This window comes from Cibotium barometz, chromosome 38, assembly GCF_041138505.1.
Source record: "Cibotium barometz isolate CiBa-2024 chromosome 38, ASM4113850v1, whole genome shotgun sequence".
Classification (NCBI taxonomy): Eukaryota; Viridiplantae; Streptophyta; class Polypodiopsida; order Cyatheales; family Cibotiaceae; genus Cibotium; species Cibotium barometz.
The window spans coordinates 38,346,980-38,360,304 of record NC_141083.1 but is presented as its reverse complement, the minus strand read 5'-3'; the positions used below and the strand labels follow the sequence as shown (position 1 = coordinate 38,360,304).

Here is a 13,325-nt window from a genome sequence, read left to right as displayed (position 1 = left end):
ATTTTAAAAACCAGTCATGTTGAAATAAAAGTTAGTGGTCTCACCGCTCTATGATGCAGGCGAACATCCACTGGTATAGGAAGGTTGTCCATGGAGGTAGGATAAACCTTGCTGAGAGACGTAGTGGGCAGTTTAGCAGTCGGATCCGGTTCTGCAACATCACCCTCCAAACGATCATTTTGTTCCAATTTTCCATTGCTCTGGCGAGCCCTTTCTAGGGCTGCACTTATTGCTTCAGCTTCAGCTGCAGATGCCTCCACTAACGACTCAACACCCTTGCTTGGTCTCCTGAGCACCCACTCCATGTTATGGGTGTTCCATTTCCAATGTAACAAGAATCGTGTAAAAGATTATGGCATACAGCTCACCTGTTATGACCCTGCGACAAAGCATTCTCTGAATTCATGTCCACATCCCCATTCATAGAAGAGACAACAGGAGCTCCAATAACAACAGCCTCGGAAGACAAGCTTTCTGGTCTTGTGCGTCCATAACCATAAATTAGTCTTCCATTAGACCCTTGGCTTACAGGAGGAGCTGTTATTGTTTCACCAGCAGAAACATCTTCTGCCATCAATAAATCATCTAGTAGAACACCTGCACAAATTCAAGAAACTCTTATAATATATTTTGGATGGAAAAGAGGAGCTCAATATAAAATCAAGAAGCAAACATCTCTCTCTCTCTCATACAGAGAGGATCATGTGGATATTGTCTCATCCTATGTCTACCTTGGTCACTTTCAGTGGCCCACGCTTCACCATGCTTCCCACAGCACATGCCACAGTGACACGGGGATATGCAGCTTTGACCTTACTTGAGCGGCAGTGCTTGCAGACACATTTCCAAGAGCCCAAGACAAAGGGTTGGCTTTTTGACACCCTCATCACACCAGCCTTGATGTATGGAGCAGCCTTCTGGGGGCCAGATTTACACAATAAGGATTGGCAGCAGCGAGTTGAGAGGACCCAGGTCATGATGTTCTCCCCTGTAATCCGCAGCAAACCATCAGTCCCACACCAGATTATCCAAGCAGAGTTTGTTGCAGCCCTGATTGTAGTGGATGCACTCTTCCAGACAGTCACATACCTCCATCGCATCAGTCACATGGATCCCCACAGGTACCCGAGGCTTGCCCTGCAATCCTCGAGACCACCCTGGAGTATGGTATGCTCAAGTTTCCACTTGGTTCTTAGGATATGGGCTCCGCATGGACCACCTCCCAACCCTTCAGTACAGTTTGGACTCCCCTTTTCTCTAGCTCTCTCATGAGACAACCAACCGGGTTATCTGGTTAGATCTTCTCAGCCTCTACACCAGTGAGTTGTAGTACAAACTTGTTGGTTTATAATTTTGCATTATCAGAAAAGTTGTAAAGAAGACTGCACTTCTCAACTATCATTTCAACTATGTGCACGAAATGGCTGAAAATGCCCCTACGATGTTTAATGTTCGTGTCCCTGAGTTTGTTAATGCCGTATGCACTGCACATGGATCACACCTTCGGAGCACCCACCGATGCACTTCCACAGAGATCACTTCCTCAGGCTCATTGCGGATGGATTCATCCAGCAACCGAGCTACCCGAGTGTTCACATGTCCCATGGCATGCGAATTGCGATTGACTAGAAGAAGACTTGGCGGTTATGCCACACATAGGTTGAGATAGAGGAGCATTACATATGTCGCTGCCCACTATACTATGAGATCCACAAGAGGTTTTAGTGTCTGTCCCATGAGGGATTTGGCCCACTTTCCAAGATCATGGACTCCCGAAGCAGCACTGCCTAGGGATCTTTCTGCTAGAGCTCCATAGACACAGGGACACTTTCTTGAGAGAGCTTTGGCCCTAGCCTCCTCTCTCAACAACGAACCATCACCAGCTTCTTCCGGAACCTGGAGGAGGGCACCCATACAGTGGATCACCTCAAGCTACTGTGGACCCACCTCACCCGAGAGGAGTTACCTCAAACCGTGCCTCCGCATTCCAATGTGCCCGACGTCCCCGGCCCCCCATACGTCAACCACGATCCCCTCATCAGCTCCAGCTCTTGGGCATGCTCCATCTCCATCATGCTACCGTTTCCATGTGACGTAGCTGAGGGAGACCTCTCGGCCATACTCATTAGCCCCATGTTTGATATTTTGGAGAGTGGTACCATCTATTGGGGGTCGATGCTCCTCTCATGTTTCATGTTCCTAGAATTCCATGATGAGATTTCCATGGACATTTTTATATCGCTCCAGTGAGATAGTTTGGATTTGTTCTATTTTACTTTTCATTCCACGATGCATGGTTGTTTCTCGTACCGGTACAAACCTATTCGTACCGTACGGTTCGTACCGTACGATATCATATGGTACGAGGTCCCCCCCCCCAAAAAAAAAATCCAATGCACAAAAAAAATATAAATCGTGCTCAACAAAGATCCCAAATGCCCACAATACTTCGCAACTTTCGTGTCCACTCAATATACCTAAAAAATCTAGCAAGGTAGACTGGTACTGTACACTTGATTGGTAGGATGAGAGAATCTCGCTACATCACTTGGAGATCCCTGGTATAAGTAGGCTAGATAGTCAAATCCTCAAGTTATGTACGAGGGAGGAGATTTGGACAAGGCCATTTTGATCTTAGAGGAGTCCCTAAGCTATCACCCTAGATGCACTGCCCGTATTTGTGCAAGGACGGTTAGTCATAAACGCTACACTGGGAGACCTTTGGTATCGCATTACCCATGCAAGCTCTTCTTTGGAGACAATTGGGAGATCCAACTGGGAGAGACACATCTCCATGTTCTGGTTCCTCAAGCATTGTAGACTCCTCCCCCCCAACCTTTCCTCACATTCAAGCTTGAAGCTCCATAGTTTGTAAGTGTTTTAAAAAAAAACCGTATTTTATCGTACAGTATCCCAAATTTTCATATCGTACCAAAAATTCCCATACGGTATCGTATTTTCGTACCGTGAGACAACTATGCCATGATGAGATATGCCATGGACATTATTATATCACTTTGCTCTCATAGGCCCTTTGTTGGAATCCCGTCATCAAGTTTAGCAGAGGGGGATGTCATGTGCAAGTTTGCCCATGGACATGTCCAGAAGCTAATCCAAAAGGGGCAGCCAGAAAAGATGACTAGAAACCAGAATTTAGGAGCATGCTGTGCAGTTTTGGCCAGTGTTGGACGTGGAGCAAGACAATGGAAGACATTGAAGGACTGTCGGCTGCACACAGGGGACTGTCGGCTGCAGGCGCATCAAGCTTTATGAGATCTTGTCCAGTCGGCTAGCCGACTGCTGGTCGGCCAGTTCTCCTTTTGTCCAAGGGCCTATAAATAGGCATAGTGCTCATTGAGTTGTTCATTCACTCCCTTATGGAGTGGGTCCTTAGTGTAGGACTGTTTTGGTGTATTCCACCTTTTCAAGAAGGCAACCTATGGCTGTAGATCTAGGGTACCTTTTTGTACCATATGAATATACTGAATTTCCAGCTATATCTCTCTCTCTACTCTCCCTTCTGTCTGCGTTTTTCAATCAGCATGTTCTAAGTGGTGTTTAGGGCTGAAAGAAGACTCTCAGAGCTTCCGCGTGTTACAACACCATCCATGGGAAGGCAGCTTTACTTTGTCACATTCATTGATGACTACTCAAGGTTTTCTTGGATATATCCTTTGAAAGCAAAAGCAAATGTGTTTACATGCTTTCAACACTTTGTGGCAATGGCTGAAAATATGTTTGGATGTAAAGTACACACTTTGCTCAAATATAAGGGGAGAATACATGTCTAATGCATTCAAGGATTATTTGCTTTAAAAGGGCATCAAACATCACTACACTATGACTTATACACCACAACAGCATGGTGTAGCTGAAAGAAAGAATAGGTATCTCATGGAGATGGCAAGATGTATGGTGAAAGCACAGAAATTGCCTCGTACTTTTTGGATGGAAGCCATCATGTGTGCAACCCATGTGTTGAGCAGGTGCCCAACAAAAGCTTTGAAGACCATAACACCATTTGAGGCTTAATACAACAAAAAGCCAAAAGTGGGTTATATGTGTACATTTGGGTGTTTGGCATATGCTCATGTGCCAAAGCAACTCAGAACAAAGCTACATGATAAAGCAATCAAATGCATCTTTGTGGGCTACAATAATGAGAGCAAAAGATACCATCTCTATAATCCAACGACACGCCCGACTTTTGTCCATAGAGGTATTTTCTGGAAATTCACAATTCAGCCATGCTCAGCTTGTATAAAAGTCATGATACAGGCTCACAGGAGATGTTTGATGGGCTTTTACCCATAGCCATTAGTAGGGATTCAGTTCAGCCAGCCCCTGTACACGATATGCCTCCAGTTGAACAAGATGTATCATGTAAGACATATGGAACAGCCATTCAGGGAGCCAACTCTGTGCCTAGATGGTTGTTGAAAACCTTGCAAGATAACAAAATTTCAGCCAAGAAGAACAAGGGCTAGTTCTCATTGAATGTACAGCATGGGAAGTCTGCATTTGCCATCCAAATAAGGTTCGAAAGGTCTTGGAATTGCTGATTCCACAGACAATTAGGCAGGTGAAATCATTTCTTGGTTTCACTAGCTGTTTCAAGTTGTTCATCGAGGCTTATGCCAAAATTGCTACCCCTTTGACTCAACTTTTACAAGGGGTGAGAAGCAAGAAGGGTAAAATAAGTCCTCTAGTGGTTTGGAGTGACAAGCTAGATTGGTGTTTTAGAGCATTGAAGAAGCTAGACCTATGTTGCAAATCATGGATCCTAATAAACCTCTTGTGGTCAAAACCCACTGATTATGCAATAGGTGTTGCCTTGTTCCAGGACAAGAGACCCATACCCTTTGAAAGCAAGAAGCTTTCAGATGCACACATGAAGTATCCTATCCAAGAAAAGGAACTTCTGGCTCGTATCCACGCAATGAAAATTTTGAGACACTATTTGTATGGGTCTCGATTTGTTGTCTGGACGGATCACCACTCATTGAAGCATATTTGTGATCAACCTAACGTAAAGGGTCAGAAAGCCAGATGGATTGACCTCATGCAAGAGTTCAATTTTGAGATCCATTACCGTAAGGGAGCAACTAATTGGGTTGTTGATGCCCTTAGCAAGATCCTCGGGTCAACCTCATGCAGGAGTTCGATTTCGAGATCCGTTACCGTAAGGGAGCAACTAATTGGGTTGTTGATGCCCTTAGCAAGATCCTTGACGTTAGTGCTATCTCTTTTACTGTGCTATCTCTTTTACTGAGATAACGACTCACTTCTATCTCTCTCTCAAAGGGCATTACCAACATGATTCCCATTTTTGTCAAATATAGTATGGTTCATCCTCTCCGTCTAACCATCGGACTCGAGATGATTCGAAGATGACATACTCAAGTGTGTTTCCAATTTCGAAAACATTGATTGAGAGAGAAAGAGGAAAAGGGAAGAGGAAGAGGAGGCGTAGAGGAGAAGAAGTGAAGGAGCGAAAAGGAGAAGTGGACAAGGAGAAGAGGTGGAGCACTAGGTTGCGGCCGAGAAGCAGCATCAGATGTGTGAAGTGGCAAATGGTGAGCAAACAAGGACGGAAACGACGGCAAAAATGGCATTTGCAAAAAAAAAAAACTTTCGCTCTTTTTTTCGATCTCACTTTACATTTGGGCGAAACACCGTTTCAATGGACAAGTTCCGTTTTGTTTCAAAACGTTTCGTGCCATTTCGAGAGGGCAAAACGGGTTTTTAGGTTACTATGTGCAAGACACATGGGCATACATAGAACCTTGGCCTTGGTTGGTTGGCATTTCCATTGGCCATGCATAAAATCCTTTGTTGAGGATTAAGTGCAGAAGTGTAGCCAATGCCAACTTAATAAGGCCAAAAGGCTTAGAGCTGGAGGGTTATTACATCCTTTGCAATTTTCTAAGAACAACTGGCAAAGTGTCTTGATGGATTTTGTAGTTGGATAGCCCCGAACAAGTAGGGGCCATAATTAAATCTAGGTCGTTGTTGACCGATTGACGAAGATGGCTAGATTTATCCCTACCAAGTCATCGATGAAGAGTCACAAGTTGGCTCATCCCTTCGTGGAGCAATCGTATAAACTTTATGGATCGCTCGAGAAGATTGTTAGTGACCGGGATCCCAAATTCACTACACAATTCCTCTCTCTCTCCTTTTCTTGTCTTCCAACTTACTCTCCTTTTCTTCTCACCTCCCTCTTCTCTTCCAACTTGTTTCTTTCCTCCTCTCTTTCTCTCCTTTTCTTGCCCAAATTTTGAAAATACCAAAAAACCTACTCCCCAAAATCATGAATTTTATACCCACTAGTCCCAAAAAACGTATCTTCATCTTTCTGTTGGCTATGTTATAAATTTGGTATGTGTATATAAGAAGTGTCTTTTCGAAACCTCTGCGTTTTGTCCAAAATAGATGAAACGAAACCTTCGAAACGACGAAACGGACAAAACCTTTCATGTTACTATGGTCTCGCACTAGGTGCGTCATGGCACTCATGCAATATCAAAGTTTGGACATTCAAATCACTGGGCACACAAACCTTACCATCCTTGAATAGTAATCCACCTCTAATGGAATACTTTTCCAATACCTTTCTATTAGCAACGCTCATCGGAGTGTCTAGAACACTCAGATCTCGTGGGCTACAACTGACTTGGACCAATTGCCATGGAAGATATGCTGAGGACATATGTCTCCAAGAGACAGTCTGAGTGGGAAAGCTATCTTCGACATATTGAATTTGCTTATAACAGTAGTAAGCATGCGGCTACTAGTTTTAGCCCATTTATGGATGTAAAGTCACCCGTTGTCATAAGACTACCGGGGATCAAGTTGCAATCAACCATGGATTTCTCACATGATATGCAAGATATGCTAAAAGTTGCAAGGAAAAGCGTAAAGAGTGCTCAGAATCGCACTCAATATTACACCAACCAACAACTAACGTCGAGAATCTTACACGAAGGCATGTGGGTATATCTCAAAAAGGACTCTAAGACGATGAGAATTGGCAAATATTACAAGCTTCTCAATGTTGTGGTCCTTTCAAGATCGCAAAGAAGATTAGTGATGTGGCTTACCAATTAGCACTACCTCCTGGAATCAAGATTCATCATGTGTTTCACATCAATCGTTTAAAGGAAAGTCTGGGTGAAGGTGATGAGATTGTGCCAATAGAGGAGACCTCTAATCTCGAGGACATGACTAGATGTATTCCAATGGAACCAGAGTTGGTTCTAGATCAACGTACTAGACAGTCTTGGCATACCATGTATTCAAAGTACTTGATCAAATGGAAAGGACGGTCTGAGGTCGAGGCTACATGGGAGTCAATGCATAGTCTAAAGAGTCGCTTCCCAAATTTATTGTGCTGAGGACATCAATCGTTCTTAAGGAGGGAAATATGTTACATCCCAAGGCTAACCAGGGTTAAGACCTTCAAGTTATGTTAACCATAGCCTATGGGTAAGCCATCTTAAGTGGGGATAAGTAGCTCTTATTAGACATGTGATATATTTGGCTCCTAGTTTATAGGAGGCCTATATAAGTGACTTTATGAGTCAGTCTAAGGAAGAGCTCCTCAAACTTGGACTCGAGGCCTTGAACTACTTCGTGCTTACATCCGATGGGTGTGTTCTAGTGGTATGGGACACCAAGACTTTGTCCTGCAACATAAGGTCCTTAGCTCACAGTTCTCTCTACAAGACCTTTGCATCAAAAAGTGAGTCCCCGAAAACAACACCTTGAACTCACAATGTCTCTACCACATGTGAGTCTCAATGGCTTGCGATAAAGCTTAATCCTTGTTTAAGTAGAAAAAAAAAACTTTTTTTTACCGTCTTCCAATTCACAATATTGAGAAAGCAAGGTTTTGATACTAATGTAACTCATATGGGGTGCTTAAGAAAATAACTTAACCATCTAAACATGAATTAAGACAAGACGACAAATTGATAAACCATTCCAACATTCACATGAACAACAACAAACCACACTATATAGGAACACAATGACCCCCCCATCGGTATTTCTAATGTTACACAAAAGTGTTTATGTACAAGCTTGAGCCTTGAAGGCGTCCCCGCACGCCCACCACATTTTCAACATGAAACATACAAGCAAATAACAAACGATACCTAGATCAAAATCCCTTGTCTCCTCATGGGAAAGGCGACATGATATTATATGCCAAGATACAAGATGCCCTGTAAGGTGTATCTCTTTAGAGATCAACAACCTAATGTTCCATACCTTGTCTCACCTCTGACCCTAAAGGAATCTACTAATGAACTTACCAACCCACCCATGCAAAGAGCCCTCAAAACATGTGATTACCTGAAACCACTTGGTCGCATCGGGTCCACAAGTCCTTTTGAAAGCTTTTCATAGTTTTTGGAGAGGTTCGAGCGGTAGACAAGTGTAGAATATGTGGCCTATGTGATGGAAACATATCATTGCGTCGAAGAACCTCCTGGAGATCCGCATCTATCCAATGGAGGGTTGTGATGCTCTTGGCTGGGCCCGCAAAATAGATCGAGCTCTGTCACAATGGACCCCTCTAGGGCGAGGGACCAGACCACTAGTGTGGGCGATGGGCTCTAAAGCCGAGGATGGATGAAGAAATCTATAATGACCCTATGGGAAGTATCGTGTCAGGTCTGCCTCTCGGTATGCTATCTCAATAATGCATCCTTATGATGCCTGAGCTCTAATAAGCACATGCCTATGCATCTCTGATCATCAAACTGCATCATCTGTGGAAGAGGCAGTGGAATCTCCCTCAAGTCTCATAGTAGGCCGAGCAGCTACACATGTAGCGTCTTCCACATGTCCTGTGGTGCATACTCTGCATATGTGATCCTCGTGTGGGGGTTTCATCAGCTTTAACTCTCAACACTCTCAGGCAATGAGAAGACACCCTGAGTTGGCCAATCACGATATACATGGCGGTTGATCTCCTGCTGTGAGATCCCCAAGAATGGAGAGTCCAGATTATACTGAAGACTGTCCATCCAGAGGCCGTGTGCATCAAACCAATGGACTACCTCCGAGTACCATGCTGGCGAGGATAATGATGGTGATGGTGCCTATGACATGGAGGGCACTCCAGCCAACTAACCCGCTCCCGCTCCCTCTCCAGATGTAACTGCATAGATGACTCTAGTGCCAACCGAGAAATGAAATGAAATGTTATATTAACGTCTTCAAAAGGCCAAAGTGACCTATGAGACCAAAGTTACAACCATGTGACATCTGATACACTGTCTGGAGAAGAAAAGAAAGAACTGAAGGTAAGTATCTGGCCCTACAATACATCAGTAGGGAGCATCCGTGTGACATGCGAGGGGTTAAGACCGTAGTAATCACAACCTTAGTCTAACTAAACTGCACTTAATGATGTTCAAGAGACAGATAAATATGTGTCAATGCAATGCAGCTATATTAGATGAATGAATGCGGTTACAATGAGATCCAAATGGATCTATACTGCTGAATATGCTGATATGCTATATGAACTGCTGTCCACTATCTTTCCCTTGTCTCCTGGGAAGGAAACGCTGAAGGGATGCTTTGGAACAGATGCTATGCTGACCTGATGATGAAACGCAGATGCTCTCCAACACGGGAAGGTGGATGCTCCATGCGTTTGCAGATCTGATGGCTGGACTGAACTGAATGACTGGTGCGTTTGCTGAAGATGATGCTGATGATGATGCGTTGCTGAATGCTTGATGCGTTGGCTGGATATGCTGCTCCCAAAGCTTCCTGGAGGAGATGCGTTGGAGAACACTGGGCTGAATGCTTCTGAACTGATATGCGCTGATCTATATGCTGATATGAGAGGCTGAAAACGCTGGAGTCAGATGAGATATCCACTACATACTGATGCGCCTCTATTTATATGAATGAGGGCTGCTGGTCGGCCAGATTGGCTGCAGTCGGCCAGCTGCTGAATGTCCACGACTGAATATTTAATACCATAAAATAGTATAAATACTGGTCGGCTGATGTAAAATGCCCATAAAATGCCTGATGATGTCTATGATGCTAAAATGATGCCATGTCACTGTACACCAGAATGGTGTGCACGTGACATTCCCCGCTGCTAAACTGTTGCTCGGTGGTATACCTGGCAACCTTCGACTCCTCTGTGATCCTTCTCCTCCGAACCACTGCCCCCTTCTGTCTTCTGCTGCCGGGACTGAGGCCGTCTGCTGCGGGAGTGAAATCATTTGAGCCAAGACTCCATGTACTGCGGGAACTGAATGGCAAATGCTGCTAAACTGCCTGGAAATACCTGAGTCACCCCTGACCTGCCTCTGGAAACCTTTCACCTACCATCTCCGTCGTTCCTGAAGCTCTGAACCTCCTGAGGCGATGTTGGAGCAAACTTCTGTCTTCTTCTGTGGAAGAGAAACCCCCTGCTGCTGCCAGTTGAAGCCCAAAACTTATGTCCTCCTTTGATGATGGATGTCATTCTTTCCCAGAGAGTTCATGGGCAACATGTATGCAAGACTGACTGCTAAGATGACTGCTATGCAAGCCATGTGCAACCCTATATGCTGTGCAAGAATGCAGATGGATGGGTTACTAATGCAGACCTAAGGGAAAATCCCTAAGGGTAGCTTGCAAAATTTTGAGAACTGGGTTTAACTGTGCGGAAGCGATAAAAATGATGTCTGACTGAATGACTGATGAACTGAACATGCTCTAAGGCTGGTTACCCTGTAACGCTCTGATACCAATGTGACATGTGAGGGGTTAAGACCATAGTAATCACAACCTTAGTCTAACTAAACTGCACTTAATGATGTTCAAGAGACAGATAAATATGTGTCAATGCAATGCAGCTATATTAGATGAATGAATGCGGTTACAATGAGATCCAAATGGATCTATACTGCTGAATATGCTGATATGCTATATGAACTGCTGTCCACTATCTTTCCCTTGTCTCCTGGGAAGGAAACGCTGAAGGGATGCTTTGGAACAGATGCTATGCTGACCTGATGATGAAACGCAGATGCTCTCCAACACGGGAAGGTGGATGCTCCATGCGTTTGCAGATCTGATGGCTGGACTGAACTGAATGACTGATGCGTTTGCTGAAGATGATGCTGATGATGATGCGTTGCTGAATGCTTGATGCGTTGGCTGGATATGCTGCTCCCAAAGCTTCCTGGAGGAGATGCGTTGGAGAACACTGGGCTGAATGCTTCTGAACTGATATGCGCTGATCTATATGCTGATATGAGAGGCTGAAAACGCTGGAGTCAGATGAGATATCCACTACATACTGATGCGCCTCTATTTATATGAATGAGGGCTGCTGGTCGGCCAGATTGGCTGCAGTCGGCCAGCTGCTGAATGTCCACGACTGAATATTTAATACCATAAAATAGTATAAATACTGGTCGGCTGATGTAAAATGCCCATAAAATGCCTGATGATGTCTATGATGCTAAAATGATGCCATGTCACTGTACACCAGAATGGTGTGCACGTGACAATCCGGAAGCAGCAACTAGGGAGAGTGGGAAGCTAATGCTACTAGTCAAAATGGGGTACATGAGTACATGGATACAGGAATACATGAATATGGGGGAGTACAAAAGTGACAGTGAGTACAACAGTATATGGCTGGAGTGGTAATCATCCTAGGAGCTCTAGCATGGGTCTCTGCCGGATGGCCTGGATATCTGCCATAGTGAGTCTATGTGTTACATATGTTCCATGTGGATACTGAAGATAATAAACATGGAAACAAAAATGCCAAAATAAGGCCCACACACATCCTAGATGACCAGTGAGTGATACGGCTGGGGTAACCAGTGGTGCTCATCATGTTTCTTCCTCCTCTAGGGCTGTATACATGGAGGCAAAATCTACTACTCAAGGCAAATATTGCGTCCATCTACAGAGTCATAAAGAGAGACACAGAGACACAAAGAGAGTTTCGCCTGATGTGTGCATAGGTGAGCGAACAAGGAGAGTCTTTTTGTGTCTCTATCTCCTGCATATTATAGTGTGCATAGTCTAGTCTCCAGTGCCTCCCCTTTCCAAACTCCTGCCTCAGCCTCAAGATATCGGGATCTAGAGAGAATCAAGATGATTGCATGTCTAGCCCATGGAGGGATTGGCTCTGCATTTGAGTGTGATAGTGTGATTCCAGAATCCAGATAATTATTTACTTCTTTTATTGTAAATTCACACAGAGTTGGATGCTTACAAATCAGTAAGATACAAAACAATATAAACCAAATTGTCATAGAGAAACCATGGCCGAGAGGTTACAGATCTCACTCACCAGCTCTTAGACCACCGTATATGTATATTGAATTTCCAATGGATGCAGATGCATGCCGGCACCGTCTAGTCAATTCAGCAGAAGCCTCTCCTCCAGGAGAGTCTGCACTGTATCTTCCTGTGCGGGGACTTGTGACCACTCCTTTCCGATCCAGCCAGGCACCAGCAGCCGTATCCAGCACTAAATTCAACATCAAACAGCCACGTATCACAACATTGTTGAATCAATCTAACATTGCTGGGCTTGTGGAAATCCACCACCAAAAACTGTGGATAGAAGCCAAGGTTGCATGGAGCTAACCTGCCACATTGGATCCATCCTCCACCATCCGCCCACCTCCTAAAGCTCCACCAGAAACATGCAGCCTCGCATTCACAAATGTCTGACAAATATAACAGTGAGAATGGTCGTAAAATCTACGTTAATCAGACCCACAAAGCCACCCCATCTTGAGAAAATTCCAGTAAAATCATCGAGAAGTCAAAGTATTAGCTAAATAAAAGAACTTACTGCAGCATGTTGGTAGCGAGGAGAGGGAGAGATTCCAGGAGCAACAGCCCATTCCCACCTCCCATCTCGATGTTTTGCGAGGCCATAAGCACTAGCGAGGGGCTGCAATGTACAAAGGAAATTGTTCTTCACAGTAACTGCAATACTAACCCTTGATAAAGTTTGTGTTCTCTCGTCCAATTCATGACAAATTCACCGTTCCATGTCAAAAATGAACCACATGCAAGTTTCGCTCACATGATCTCAAAGACTGATTGCAACATATGTCCAATTTTTAGAAGATCATGAAGTACCATCAATGATAAAGATAATAACTTCATAACATTTGGAATATATCCAAGCTTACAAAGTGAAGACCAAGCCTACTTCAGGTGGGAAGATCAGGCTTTGCCTTTGGGCAGGTACCAAATTGTGACTGCAGATGGATCTACTCAAAGAGAATTTGTAATTTAAAAAACCCCTCTAGTTATTATCTGAGAAACAT

At 44.2% G+C, this 13,325-nt stretch overlaps 1 protein-coding gene across 1 annotated transcript in view; it reads right to left on the bottom strand.

Annotated features, from left to right (window-relative positions):
• The window catches only part of LOC147616679 (serine/threonine-protein phosphatase BSL3-like), a 43,399-nt gene that overhangs the window by 3,203 nt on the left and 26,871 nt on the right, over nt 1-13,325 (bottom strand). Inside the window, exons 8-12 of the mRNA XM_086777751.1 lie at nt 12,842-12,943; nt 12,632-12,713; nt 12,332-12,511; nt 369-597; nt 45-288 (exon numbers count right to left, since the gene is read on the bottom strand). Coding sequence (XP_086633877.1) covers nt 45-288; nt 369-597; nt 12,332-12,511; nt 12,632-12,713; nt 12,842-12,943 — 837 coding nt within the window. The remainder of the gene's footprint in view (nt 1-44; nt 289-368; nt 598-12,331; nt 12,512-12,631; nt 12,714-12,841; nt 12,944-13,325) is intronic.